At 36.9% G+C, this 13,690-nt stretch overlaps 1 protein-coding gene and 1 long non-coding RNA gene across 2 annotated transcripts; both read right to left on the bottom strand.

Moving 5' to 3' along the window:
* Window positions 1-1,829: 1,829 nt before the first annotated feature.
* LOC148802607 (uncharacterized) lies at window positions 1,830-4,227 on the bottom strand. The gene is made up of 4 exons (XM_088897945.1): window positions 3,788-4,227; window positions 3,393-3,450; window positions 2,791-3,275; window positions 1,830-2,259 (listed from the first exon to the last, which is right to left on the bottom strand). Exons 1-4 carry the CDS (start codon window positions 4,225-4,227, stop codon window positions 1,830-1,832), a joined length of 1,413 nt encoding a protein of 470 aa, XP_088754071.1.
* A 3,995-nt stretch (window positions 4,228-8,222) lies between these two features.
* Window positions 8,223-13,016, bottom strand: LOC104606303 (uncharacterized). The gene is made up of 6 exons (XR_016082739.1): window positions 12,474-13,016; window positions 12,169-12,378; window positions 11,844-11,958; window positions 11,420-11,548; window positions 8,949-9,277; window positions 8,223-8,411 (listed from the first exon to the last, which is right to left on the bottom strand). It is a non-coding gene; the product is annotated as an uncharacterized LOC104606303 (long non-coding RNA).
* Between the last annotated feature and the right edge of the window lie 674 nt (window positions 13,017-13,690).

A 13,690-nucleotide genomic window follows, 5' to 3' on the forward strand; every position in this document is an offset into this window, starting at 1 on the left:
ACGGTCAAAACCATTCGAATGGTTAACCGACTGGTTCAGCGGTTTGCTGACCAAAATCAATAGTTTTGGGAAAAAAAAGTGGTTTGGGGGGAAAACGAAATCGGTCAGGTGACCGGTTCCAGATTTTTCCAATCCAATTGTCCGGTCCGGTCTAGTTTTGAAAACCATGTTACACTTAACCCTAGACTTGAGTATGAAATTGTACTAGGTTTTGGACCGAACAGTCTTTGATGTACTAACTAGTGAAATCCATTAAGGGTCAAATATCTAGGCATGTTAGGGGCATTTTAAGAAATTACCTAAGTGGGTGATTATATTGATAAGATTGGCCCCATTGTTAGACAAAGTGAATACCAGGGTTTACATTCTCTATGATGTGAACCTAAAACTGCCAGTAATGGATTTCAATTGTATTTGAATTTTGATTTGCAAAAATGTATTTATAGGATATATTAATATTTTATGGAAAAGTTTAAAAAAGGTTTTAATCACGAGATACATCTGAGTGGATAGTGTGACGTTGCATTTTGTAGTCAAGGAATATGTCTTTCCCTATGACCAATGTTTTGATGATTATGGGTCCAGAGTTTAGGTGCAAATGACCATTACAAGGTTGATTACCTGATGGGCTTCATCTTACATAAGTCTATTGTCTTTGGGTCTTCATAGAGTGGTTGAATCCAATGATCGTTTATATATAAATGTTGGGCCAAACTGAGCCTAAGCTGATTTGGGTCAGGGGTTCATTGCCTTTGGGAGTAAATTCGGCCTAATCTCTTGTAGAGGTAAAACTGAACTCTTATGGACTTGTGCGAAACCTTTGTGGATTCCACGCCATACAATGTTCAGGCCTACATGACCTTACAACACATATGAAAGTGAACCATTAAAGAAAATGGATTTAAGGCCCATTACTAATATGACTAGTTAAATAGGCACATGAGGGATAGGCATGGATATGGGTATGAAGCACCCATTCCTCTAATAAGATAGAGTTTATCCATAAGGATAAATTCTAATCATGTTTTGATTTAAATTCAACTCCTACTAGGACTAGAAGAGTACTTTATACAAGGAAAGAGAGGGATGGACAAACCATTCTATCCTAAGCGCTCTCTCTCTCTCCTCCCTTGCTCTTATAAAACCCTAGTTCATTCCAACCCTAGTAGGGATGTTTTTCCTTCAGTTTCTAACTATGTTTTTGGAGAAAAACATCAATCCTAAGAAGGCTCACACTACTACATCCATCCCAAGAAGATTGGAGGTCTAAAGTGTAGAAACTGGGTTGTTGAATTGGCTTCACTTCACTATTACGCCATTTTCAACAGAAGACTGGTTTGGACTTGACATTGGGTATGAATTACCACTTTGGGAGCTGCATTTGTAGACTCCATATTAAGTATAATCAGAAATTAATTTGAGTTCCAAATCTAATCTAGTTCAATGCAAGATTGATCCAAAATTTCAGATTTCAAAATCACCAAGAAGATTGGAGGTCCGAAGTGTAGAAATTGAGTTGTTGAATCGACTTCACTTCACTACTACGCCATTTTCAATGGAAGGCTAGTTCTTTTTTTTTTGGGCCCCAAAATGTACTCCCGGTGGAGGGGTGGCCACTAAAATTTTATTAATATGCAGAAAACCGTGGAGGGGGGGATGTGAAGCTTTACCCCTCGCTCTATACAAAAGGGAGCCTGGATCATATAAACATTAAGCGTCCAAGCAACCTAAAATCAACAAATTCTCAGAAAAGGAAGACCTAAACCATCTGCTGTAATCAAGTGTTGTACGTGTGAAGGAAGTGTACGTGTGTAATCATAAACGGTTTTCTAAGACTCTAAGCAACCAAGCTTTGCAAGAGCATCCACCGGTTGGTTAGCCTCTCTGTAAATATGAACACAAAAGAAATCCAATCTATTTATAAGCTCCTGAACTTGAGACAACCAAAACCAAAGTTTCCAAGGGGTTGTACAAGTTTCATTGAGAATATCAATAAGAAATTTGGAGTCTGATTCCACCATTGTATTCTCTAAATTAAATGCAACCGCCAAGTGTAAGCCATCCAACAAAGCCATAGCCTCTGCGACTAAATTGGAGTGTGAACCATAAGTGTTAGAGAAAGCACTAATGAAACCATTTCTTCCATCTCTGATGATACCCCCTCCACCACAAGGGCCAGGATTTCCTCTAGAAGCACCATCAACATTCAACTTAAAGTAACCCTCTGCAACTGCTAATAAATGCATCACCTTGATGTACCTATTCTTAATTGGGTGAATTCACAACCCCAAACCCTGTACAGAGAGTTATTGAGTAAAACTCACTTTGTGGGTGAGATTTAGAGGAGAGGATACCTCATGAATCCATCGCACAATTACCCAAATCACCATATTAGAGCTTCTTAATTTATTTTCCATTATATGCTTATTTCTTTCCTTCCAGATTTCCCAAACTGTAAAACAAGCAATCAGCCCTACTATAACAACTCATTGGTTTTTTCTTGAGGTTGTTGAAAACCAAACAGAGAGAAGCTCCTTGATACTCTCATTACCCATGAAGGGGAGCCCAAACAATCTGTTAAAGAAAAACCAAACTTTTTGAACTAGACAGCCATGCACCAACAAATGATTACCATTCTCCTCTAAGTGATCACGGCAGCAGACACATCTGGATACAAAAGGGATCCCCAACTCCTTTATATCAGAGTCCACCCCTACTTTCCCCACCATAAGTTTCTAGATAAAGAAGCTTATCTTGGTGGGCACTAGAGCATTCCAAACTACCTTGTACCATTCCACCGTAGGATGAGCATCCCTATAGAAGGACCAAGCTATTTTAACAAAGAATTCCCCTTTCGTTTCAGGAAGCCAAACTATCTTGTCTTGTCTATCAGAGAGCTTCACACCTGACCTCTGAATATGTCGGAGAGCCTCATCCTCAAGAAACCCCCTAACCTGATCTAACCTCCAAATTCCTACCTCATCAAGAACATCACAAACTCTCAATTGCAAATTAAGACCATCTAGTTGAATGGCTTTCTCAATTAGAGGACCATCCATAGTCCAATTATCCAACCATAAGCTGATTTCTCCCCTTCCCACTAACCATCTGAAAAGAATGACTAAATCACCTCTTAGTTCCATGTTCACCTTCCAAGTACGAGAAGTATAGCATGGAGTGATGACTGTATAGAAATGATCAACCTTCAACACCTTGGCTCTGAAAAATTCAACCCACAAAGAATTTGAAACAACACTCGCCACAAAGCTTTCAACCTGAGTGCTTTTTGGACATCAGATAAGCTTTAAATGTATATCCCACCTTCAGAAAAAGATCTCACAATTTTCCTCCAAGCTATCCAATGGTGATGATTACCTGTCTCCAAATTAGACCAAAGGAATCCTTTCATCAACTGATCCAGGCACTTTATAACCTTCTTGGGAGTTGCAACTGTTGACATTAAGTATATTGGAATATTGCTCAATACATGTCTAATTAGGACCAACTTACCTCTAGCTAAAATCATTTTTCCTTTCCAGCCTGAAATTTTTGCTGCCACTTTCTACACAATCCCATCAAATGCTTTTGCTTTCACGTGGCCCTTACCAATTAGGATCCCAAGGTAGGTGAAGGGAAGAGGCTTATTTACATAGCCCATGACTGGAGTTATGATTTGGATTCTACTGTGAGAAGCTTTTATTGAGGTGAAAAAACAGCTCTTCGCCTTGTTCACCAATTGACCCGAACACTGCTCGTACCTTCGGATTATTGACATTCTCTCTCTAACACTTGCTTGGACCCTCTTGTGAAGATAATGGTGTCATCAACATAGAAATTGTGGGTGATAGGAGGGCAACCCCTATGAGTCACATAAACATCTACAGGATACTTTTTGCCCAACTTGGACAAGTTTCTGCCGAGTACCTCTTCTGCAATGATAAACAAATACGGCGAGAGGGGATCCCCTTGCAGCAAGACTCTGGTGGACTGAAAAAACCCTGTGACTCCTCCATTCCAAAGAACTGAGAACCAGTAATTCACAACCATTTTCCTAATCAAATCAATCCAAGTTTCATTAAAACCGAACCATCTCAGGACTTTGAAGAGGAAGTCCCAATTCAGTCGGTTGTAAGCTTTAGCCATATCCAGTTTAAGCACTACATTTCCGCCCACAACCCTTCTGTTAATAGCTATAACTATTTCTTGTACCAAAGCTACATTATCCATGATGTTTCGCCCCTGAATGAAGCTCTAGTGAAATTATCTTAGGTAAAATACCAACCATTCTTTTAGTAAAGATTTTTGCAATAATTTTGTAGCAGAAATTACCTAAGCTAATGGGACAGACATCTATGAAACTCTTAGGAACCTTGCATTTTGGTATCAAAGAAATAAAGGAGGAAGTGTAACTCACCGGAAACTGGCCACCATTAAAAAAGAATTGCACAGCCCCTACCACATCCATTCCAACAATGTCCCAACACGAGACAAAAAAAATGTCTTGTAAAACCATCCGACCCTGGTGCATTATCCCTGTCCATGGCATGAACCACCTCTTGAATTTTTGTCTCAGAAGGAATGGCCAAAAGATTATCATTGTCTTCCTGATTAACCACACACGGAATGACTTCCATCAATTCCTCATCACCAACAACCCCTTCCTCTAAAAGAACACTACAATAATAGTTTACAGCACCATGTTTCAGCTCCTCTAGGTCAGAAATCCAATCACCTGTAGAACTTTTAATTTTGCTGATTCTGCCCCGCATTCGGTTCAGCTTAATAGAAAGATGAAAAAATTTTGAGTTTCTATCCCCCTCTTTCAACCATTTAATTCTAGATTTTTGCCTCCAGAAAATTTTCTCCTGTTTGTGAACTTCATGGAGTTTCTTCCTCTCCTCCCTTAACTTCGTGAAGCTAGCAGCAGAGTTCGTTTGTAAATGATTCAATTCAGCCTGTTGAACCCTGTCTTTTGCCTCCTTGACAACCTGATGAACATTCCCAAAGACCTCCCAATTCCATTGCTTGAGTTTACTCCTTAATTTATGTAGTTTGAGAAATAAATTCATCAATGGATTGGCGTGAACCTCCTCAGTCCAACAATCCCTGACAACCGTGTGAAAAGAGTGATGGGAGATCCACATCTGTTGAAACCTAAAAGGTTTGGGACCTGTCTGTCTTTCCAATCAACAAAAAAAAAAAACCAGAGGGCATTGATCTGAACAGGTGCAATGAAGATGTGTCATAGGCTTCAAAGGGAAGGATTGCACCCAGCTTGAGTTAACTAGAACTCGATCTAGACAAGCCCAAACACAATCCAAGCCCTCTTTGTTATTGCACCATGTAAATCTGCTTCCAGAGAAACCCAAATCAACTAGGCCTGCGACATTTATTAGATAAACAAAATCCTCCTTTGCAAATACATCAGGATTTCTTCCCCCCACTTTCTCCTCTCTACAAGTGATCACATTAAAGTCTCCAGCTAACAACAAGGGTTCAAAAATACCAAAGGCTAAGTTTTGAATTCTGTCCCAAAGAGACATTCTTTCCAACCGACCACATTTGGCATAAACCACAGAAAGAACAAAATTCTCATTGGATGTGGTGGTGACTTTCACCGATAGGATTTGATCACAGTCCTCAATCAACTGTACAAAGAAAAGGCTATTAAAAAAAAGAACAATTTTACTATTGATATTTACCATAAAACTAGTCATATTGAGTCTCCTGAAAATATGGGAAAGTCTATCATCCCCAATCATGGGTTCAGAAACTACTACTACACCTAACTTATGCAATTTACAAAGTTTTTTAGATGAGTGATAGAGGGATCATTTGCAATCCCTCTAATATTCCAGAATAGACCATTCATTGAGAACATTTAGAAGTAGTCATACCTTGGCCAGTTTGTGATCTGGTAACTAGTCTATTCTCACTCTATATATATTTTTTGCGAGGCCTTTTCTTGTGAACCACCTGTGTCCAGTTCGCTTCCACCTTTAACCCGACTTCATCCTCAGATAAGGCGTAGGAAGAACTTTAAGCTCTCACAATCATTTTATCAAGCAGCTCGGCATCAGAATTGAGGCCAGTGTTGTACCCCCTACGAGAAAGCCTCTCGTCCAATTCCAACTTGGATTATTGCAGCTCCTCAAGGCTCCAGATCCTGTTAGGTTTATAAAGATATCGTCTCCTGACTGACTGGCCGAACAGGCTTCAAACTAATATCATCTTTAGAAACAAAAGATGTCTGCACCCCCTCTGTAGGTAACATCAACTATTCTGGGATTCCAGGTTGCTGGTCCTGGATCTCTTTTGTGTTTGTATTTTCTATCACTACAGCTTCTAGAACCGTTGTTGGGGTTTTTCGAATTTTCTAATAAACCTACTTCACAATTTGTTTTTTCCCGGGTGCTTTAGGATTAACAGGCATTTTAGCTGAAGTGGATTTAGACTTGGTAACTTCTCCCTAAGATTTCAAATTTCTCTTCAGTTTCAATTTGCATTCCCCCTCACTGTGACCATGTTTGAAGCAGAAAGTGCAATATTTGGAGAGGTTCTCATAAACAATTTTCTACCAAAAACCCTCCTTGTTGAGCCCAACCCAAACATGATTAGGGTTTTCTTTCAACAAATCAACCTCCATGCAAACCTTAGTCGCGGTTGTTCTGATTAAATGAGCAGTAGTTGGATAAACTTTTAGCACTTTTTCAGCTACCTACTCAATTGATCGTAGGTACTTGTCTTTGTACAAGTTAATCGACAACATTGGTAGAGAAATCCAAAGAGGAACCACTGACAGTTCCCAACCTAACTCCAACCCAAGCGTCCATTTCAAAACTCTTAGTAGAAAATCCTTGATAATAATAGCCTCCCTCAACCAAACGCAAAAGTATTCCTCCTCACTTTCAAATCTGAGAAGCACATGCCTCGGATCTAATGCAGTGACTACAATGGATTTTTGGAGTCTGAAAGTACCTACCAGAAATTCCCTGATCTTCACTAGGGAATGACGACCATATGAGCATTTTCTGACCAGAGCAAATTGGAGAGGGGAGAGAGATTTCTCAATATCTTCTTCTGAGAAAAGCATCGCCAATTCTCCCCACTTGATTGAAGGTACCTTCAAAGGAATATCCACCGTCGGTGGATCAAGAACTACAGGAAAAGGATTCGTGGCGACAGCAACCACCGAAGCAAAGGAAGGAGCACCTCGAGAATTCCCAAGCGGCTCCCCTATTTCGTTGAATTTAAAATAAAATAATTTTGATGGAAGGTTGATTCATATTTGACATTGGGCATGAATTACCACTTTAGAAGTAGCATTTGTGGAATCCATATCAAGTGTAATTAGAAATTAATTTGAGTTCCAAATTTGGTTAAGTTCAATGCAATATTGATCCTGAAATTTCAGATTTCAAAATCACTAAGAAATTGATTCCTATGTTGGGTTAGAAAAATTTTAAAATTTAGTTAGCCACTAGATTTGGTTCAATCATGTCTAATATGATTTCTAACCCTACCAATACTTTTATGGTGGGCCTCAATTTTATAGCAAGATACACTACAAGAAAAGCGATTTTTAGCGGCATTTATCCAATTTTTAGTGGCATTTATCCAATTTTTAGTGACACTTAAATAAATGCCAATAAAACTTACTTTCATTGGCGTTTATCCAAATTTTAGTGGCACTTATATAAACGCCCAAGAAAACTATTTTTAGTGGCGTTTTATTCATCCTTTAATGGCAGTTTCAAATGCCATTTTTAAGTTTAATGATGGCATTTATTGGCACATTTAGTGGCAATTCTTAGTGCCACTAAATAGCAACAGATAATGGCAATTATAAATGCCACTAGAAGGTTACCATAAAAGCTAGCAATAACAATATAATAGCATTTTTTTTTTATATAGCGGCATTTTTTAATGTCATAAAACATTTATCTGTATAGTGGCATTTATAATTGCCACTAAAAAGTCTTAATCAATCTATTCATTTAGGATTTAGTGGCATTTACAAGCGCCACTAAATGACTAAACATATTCATTCATACATGCTAAAAAAAATAAAATGAAGCAACAAAAAAGATGTTGCTTATTATATAATGGTAAATGGACCTATATCAATAAATATTAATTTCATCATGCCCTTTAAATCAAATGCATATTATATATTTAATTAAAAAAACCAAATGATTATGAAATTTAACCAAATAAACCCTTTTCATGTAAAACAAATTTATCATAAAGTGTTTATATATACATCTGTCACTTTCAGGTCATAGATCCATAATGGATAGTCCAAAAACGAACAAAGGATATAACAAAAAAAAAATCATCTCTATGATGTTCAAAAGTCTTCATCAAAATCCAAAGTAAATATCTTCAATATCCTCCATGTTAACAATTTCCTGAAAAAGCAAATACATATTTTTAATAAAAACTAGATATAATATTATATCTTTCAATCTAATAATAGATGGCTGAAAGATAGATAAATAGAGAGAAATGTTACATAACAAATATTATATCTTTGTTGCAAATGGACTATTTTGTGTGCTTTCACTATTTTTTTTTTCTAGGACAACATACAAGTTTATGATTGTGTCTTTTAGTTCTCACCTACTTTAGAGTGGGTAAAAAAAAGTGAGTAGGAAATTTGGAGTAATGCTTATACTTTGAGACCCTTGAATTTTCTATAGACAATTGACCCAAGCACATAATGCCTGGTCTGATCTCCCCAACACCTCTTCCCCTGAGCTAGACACATTCTCAAAAATTAAAAACTTCTTGGTTCTTTCCATTCCGCAGTAAAAAGTTAAAAAACTATTTTTCAAAGCTTCTTTCTTTGTAACTGTGCACTTGTTGAATCCAAAAGAAATAGATATCCAAGAATAAATTGTTTAACAAGGCAAGACAACAAACTATATTAGACTATGGATACAGACCTTCATTGCACGTCGTTCCCTCACAAAGTTTGGGTGGACTTTATCCTTTAAATAGTCAATCTTCTGAGTAAAGTACCATTCTGGAGCCCGAGGCTCAATATTAAACTTCTTACAGAATGGAACCCACTTCCTTGCAAATTCAAATGTCTCAGAAAGGGCTTCAAAAGTAAGTATTGCAGCATCAACCCCAAGAGAACTCAGATAGAGAGAATTTGAAATTTTCTCAATTATTTCAAATAGGTAGAAACTTCTATGGTTGTTGCATAAGAACCAACCATGCTTGTCAAGAGAAGTGAATGGTGAAAAGTGAAAGCCATGTAACATATCACCTACAAGACAATGAAGTGGTACATGGTCAAATAAGAATAAGAAAATACAAGCGTGTATGAATAGAAGTGATCTACTGCAAAGTTCAAGAGGATAAAGAAACAGGAGCAAACCAAAAAGAAAATGCACTGAACAAAATAAAATGGCAGAACAACACACTTGACACACTCTAGAACAACATGCTCAAAGAAACATGCCCTCCACCTCCATCACCACCACCCCATCTAATTGCATTTGAGAATTGAGAACTATCTTTAGCAATAATGGAAAGAAAAAAAAATCTTCAAACCTTGAAAAGGAAAAGTTTTAGCATCGATCCACCTTTTAAACACATAAATGCCTAACCTTTCAGGACCACTGAACAGAGAGATGCCAAACCATTTTAGTGAGGTGAAAAATAAAGGTTGCAATGAAGAAGATAGTTCTTTAGAAAAAGTTTGGAAGCAGTATTTCTCAAAACCATTCTGGGCCCCGCTATTTGGGAAAACTGGAGACCAAAAAGCCACTAGTTCAGTGGTTTATATAAACCAGCAGTTGAACTGCTAAAAGAGTGGATCATACTCCTTCCTGGTTTCTTGCCTCATCCAGGTTTTCAAAAAATTGCAAGGAAACGAGTGAAAGAACCTGGCTGTTAAAAGAAGGCCAGTACCTACATTGGTCCCAGCTATCCCCAGACTTTTGCTAGGTTAACTGTACATGGACCCAAACTTTGGCATTTTTTAGCACAAAGTGGCCACTCTCAGACTTGAACCAATGTATCATGCTTGTTAACCTGAGATTTTACCATTACACCTGAGAGAAAGAACCTTAAGGTTCCACAACTCAAATTCTACAAAGTATAATTCTCATCCAAAATACTCTTATAGACTTGTACTATCCTAAAGTAAGATATAGAAACCACAACAAATCAGCATCTCTAGTGCTTAATACAAAGTGAAGTTCCAAAACAAAACTAAAGGATTCAGAAACAAAGTGCCAGTATTAACCCATTGTCTCATCATCATCTAAGCCTTGTCCCATATAATATGGGTCAACTAAAAAAAAGAAAAATATAAGAATATGAAATTCTAAAACAAATGTCAAAGGACTCAGAAAAGCTACTGGATATTTCCCCAATCAAGGCACCAATTAAAAGTGACAACAAACCTTTGGCCCTCGATATGAACAAGTTGAACAAGACAAAGATCTCAACAATATGATAATTAAAAAACTTGACCAATCACAAAATTTTGTATTGCAAGGAAGACTGAGTACATGTTTGATGATGATCATCTGTGCTAAAAATGAATTAATTAATTAAAAAAGATGAAGTAGGTGCCCAATAGAAACATCCAATGATTGCAGTGAAGAGTAAAGCAAATGACACAAAAATATCATCAAACAAAAAAGGGAAGGGAAAAACAAAATATAGCAATTCCTTACTCCTGTGCTGAAAAACTAGACAATACAAAAAGAAGACAAATTCTGCTTAGAGAACAGAAATGGAATTAATGAACTTCCTAAGTTCTTGAGCAAGAGCAAGATTACTGGGATAACAACATATCATAATTTTGTCAAGATAGTAAATATACTTCAAGGTACAACAAGGGATTTTACAATAGTGCTTGGATGTACTCCAGGAATGATGATGGATCAGATTTAGAAGTCCTAGTGTCCCCACGTTTGTGTTACCGGTGAACCTCTTAAAAGAAAATATAGAGCTATGCCAAAACTAACATCCTTTTTTTGATAAAGGCCAAAACTAACATCCTAATTAATATTTAAATGACTAACAAATTACCCAAAAAATAAAGAAAACAAAAGAATGAAAAAAATAATAATAAGTTAGACCAAAATTGAATGTAGGAAAATTTGACATGTATTAAAATTTGTTCAGTTTTGCAAATTAGTAAATGTTTATAATAGGTACAAAATGGAACCTAATTAAGACTACACATCTTGAATGTAAGAGAAAAATGAATATCAATAAAACCATATTATGGGCAGATTTTTCTTTCAATTTCTTTTTCCAACTTGGAAAGGAATTTCTCAGTTATTATTGTTCTAAATATACAGAAAAGCTATAATAAATGGGTTTTCAATTAGATCACATTAACATTGTAGCAAAATAATCAGACAAATTGAACTTTGGGAAGGGTAACCACCTTTGACTCTTTGTTCATATGCAGCTCAGTCACGCATCATGAGAGTTGCAACCTCTCCATTCAATGGATCTGATGGGTTTGGATACAAAAGAAGTTGTGGAAGGAACACTTCAAATACATTTACCAGATCTGAGAAGAAGCATCAACGTCAACAACTGAGTGCAATTACATTGATCCATAAAATTAAAAAGCAGCAAAATTTCCAATAAAATGCTTCTACAAAGGCATAACAATCCTATATGCATCACAGAAATAATGGTTAAGACTTTTTACCGAACATTTGGGGCCCTAGGTCTAGTTGATTACATCCAAACAAAATGAAGTGGTGAAGCTGAAAAATAAATGCATTTTGTATACCATCCACGGGCAAAACTTAATGAAAACACTAAAAAAAACACATAGTTATCAATGTGCAGTAGCTCACATTTCATCTACATTGGGGTGGTAGATCATGGTAACAAAGCCAATTGATGGAGATTTATATGGATAAGCATCTGGAAGCTCTACTCTGATCCTCCACACACACCCTTGATAAGGACCTGTTGCAACCCACAAGTAATGTTCTTGAATTCACTGAATAGTATGGGCAATCAAATAATTTAAAGCTGATGTAACTATATAGCAATACCAAGAACTGAAGAAATTAATAGTAAAAGAGCCAATTGGCTATAAGAGTTCTAAATTCATGTTATAAACTAATAAAGTAATGACAACGAATAACAAGAAAACTAACTTAATAGAACACTTACAGTTGCCTATATTTGATTTCTCTTCATCAGAACAGAAAACAAATGTATAGTTTTGAGCATCTATTGCTGGACAAATGGCTGAACCAAAGAATTAAAAGTCTTAACCATTGAAATGGTGTGGAAAATTTACTATCACTGGGTCCATTGAAATCGACATAAAACTCTTGCAAGCCATCGTTGGTCATCTCTACCTTGTAGTCGCTCATCATCCTAATAGAAGAAAAATAAACAAGAAACAGAGTCAAAATTACCAGGAATACTAAGAAAAAAAAGACAGAATTAAGAAGGGTAGTTGAAAATTTTACCATTTCATCAGATCCATCTCTTGGCATTTGCTTGGGGAAGACATTTTGTTGTATCAGAAATTTAGAATCTTTCAGTGGTGGTCTCAGATGGGTGAGAGGAGAGAAGAGTTCTTTGGCAACAGAATCCTTCGCAATGGTAGTAGGCTCTCTTTCGGATAGCAGTGTCGGAGGGAAAAAACCGGGCAATCACTTCCCTCGAACGTCGCCGGAATTGAAGGTCACTAGAAAGGAGATAGCAAAACGGGAAGGCCTCCTTCACAATGGTAGACTGTCCTTCGAAGAGCAGCATTGGAGGGCAAAATCGAGCAAAATGGCGAATGAGAATGCGCGCGCGGGAGGAAGAAACTTCAATCCCGCTATTTTTCTTCTCTCTTAGATTTGCATCTCCACCATTGATTTGAATTTAAATCAATGGTTTAAATAAAAATTTACCTATTAAATGTCTAAACCCACATTAGTGGCGCTTTAAAAATGTTTTCAACGACAATTTAATAAAAGCCACTTAAAACAAATATATAGTGGCATTTCACATATACTTTTTCCGGCATTTTAACATCTGCCACTGGAAAGTTCCATTTAGTGGCGCTTTTGCTGCATATATAATGGCACTTAAGCAAATGCCGCCATAGAAAACGCCTCTAAATAATGAAATTCTTGTAGTGATATGCAATGTCAGATCAAGTTGGAATTTGTATTGTTGGCGGGTGATCTCAACTCCACTGGAGATTTAATGTATTTGAAGAGAGACTTTAAACTTGTCTTGAAAAAGGGAAAGTAATAAAGACTTACTATAGTCATTTAATGCATTTGTATAGTTGGAACAATGTCAAGGTGGTCCACGTCAAAAAGTCTATCCTTGCTCCAAACACCCCTTGCTTCTCTCTCCTTAATTCTCTCCCCATTCCCCCTCCCTTATCACCCCTTCCATTAAGCCATATCACCATTCTTTTAGACTCTCTCATTATGCCATGTCTCAGCAAAATCATGGATAGTTATATAGGAAAGAGAACAGAGAATAACAAAGAATCCTTATTTTTTTTGTTTTCTTAGAAGACGTGTATGTGCATTGGGTTCTCTTAATGGTTAAATTCTGAATTGCTCACTTACCCAAAAACCAAATTTCTTGCTTCCTCCATTAAATCCGTTGAGCACTACATATCTCTCCGATGTCCAATTAAACGCTTAAAGTTCCTACTTAGAAATTGTCCTTAAGTGTG

The sequence above is a fragment of the Nelumbo nucifera genome, chromosome 2, assembly GCF_055504915.1.
Source record: "Nelumbo nucifera cultivar China Antique chromosome 2, China Antique-T2T, whole genome shotgun sequence".
Taxonomy (NCBI): Eukaryota; Viridiplantae; Streptophyta; class Magnoliopsida; order Proteales; family Nelumbonaceae; genus Nelumbo; species Nelumbo nucifera.

What these genes read in the sequence shown, in the direction of transcription:
- LOC148802607 (XM_088897945.1), bottom strand. Translation starts at nt 4,227, where the DNA reads ATGGATAATGTAGCTTTGGTACAAGAAATAGTTATAGCTATTAACAGA. An exon ending in TTGATGAAAGGATTCCTTTG is followed by an intron (nt 3,276 to 3,392) that starts GTCTAATTTGGA and finishes AAAAGCACTCAG; the next exon opens with GTTGAAAGCTTTGTGGCGAG. An exon ending in GCTCATCCTACGGTGGAATG is followed by an intron (nt 2,260 to 2,790) that starts GTACAAGGTAGT and finishes AATTAAGAATAG; the next exon opens with GTACATCAAGGTGATGCATT.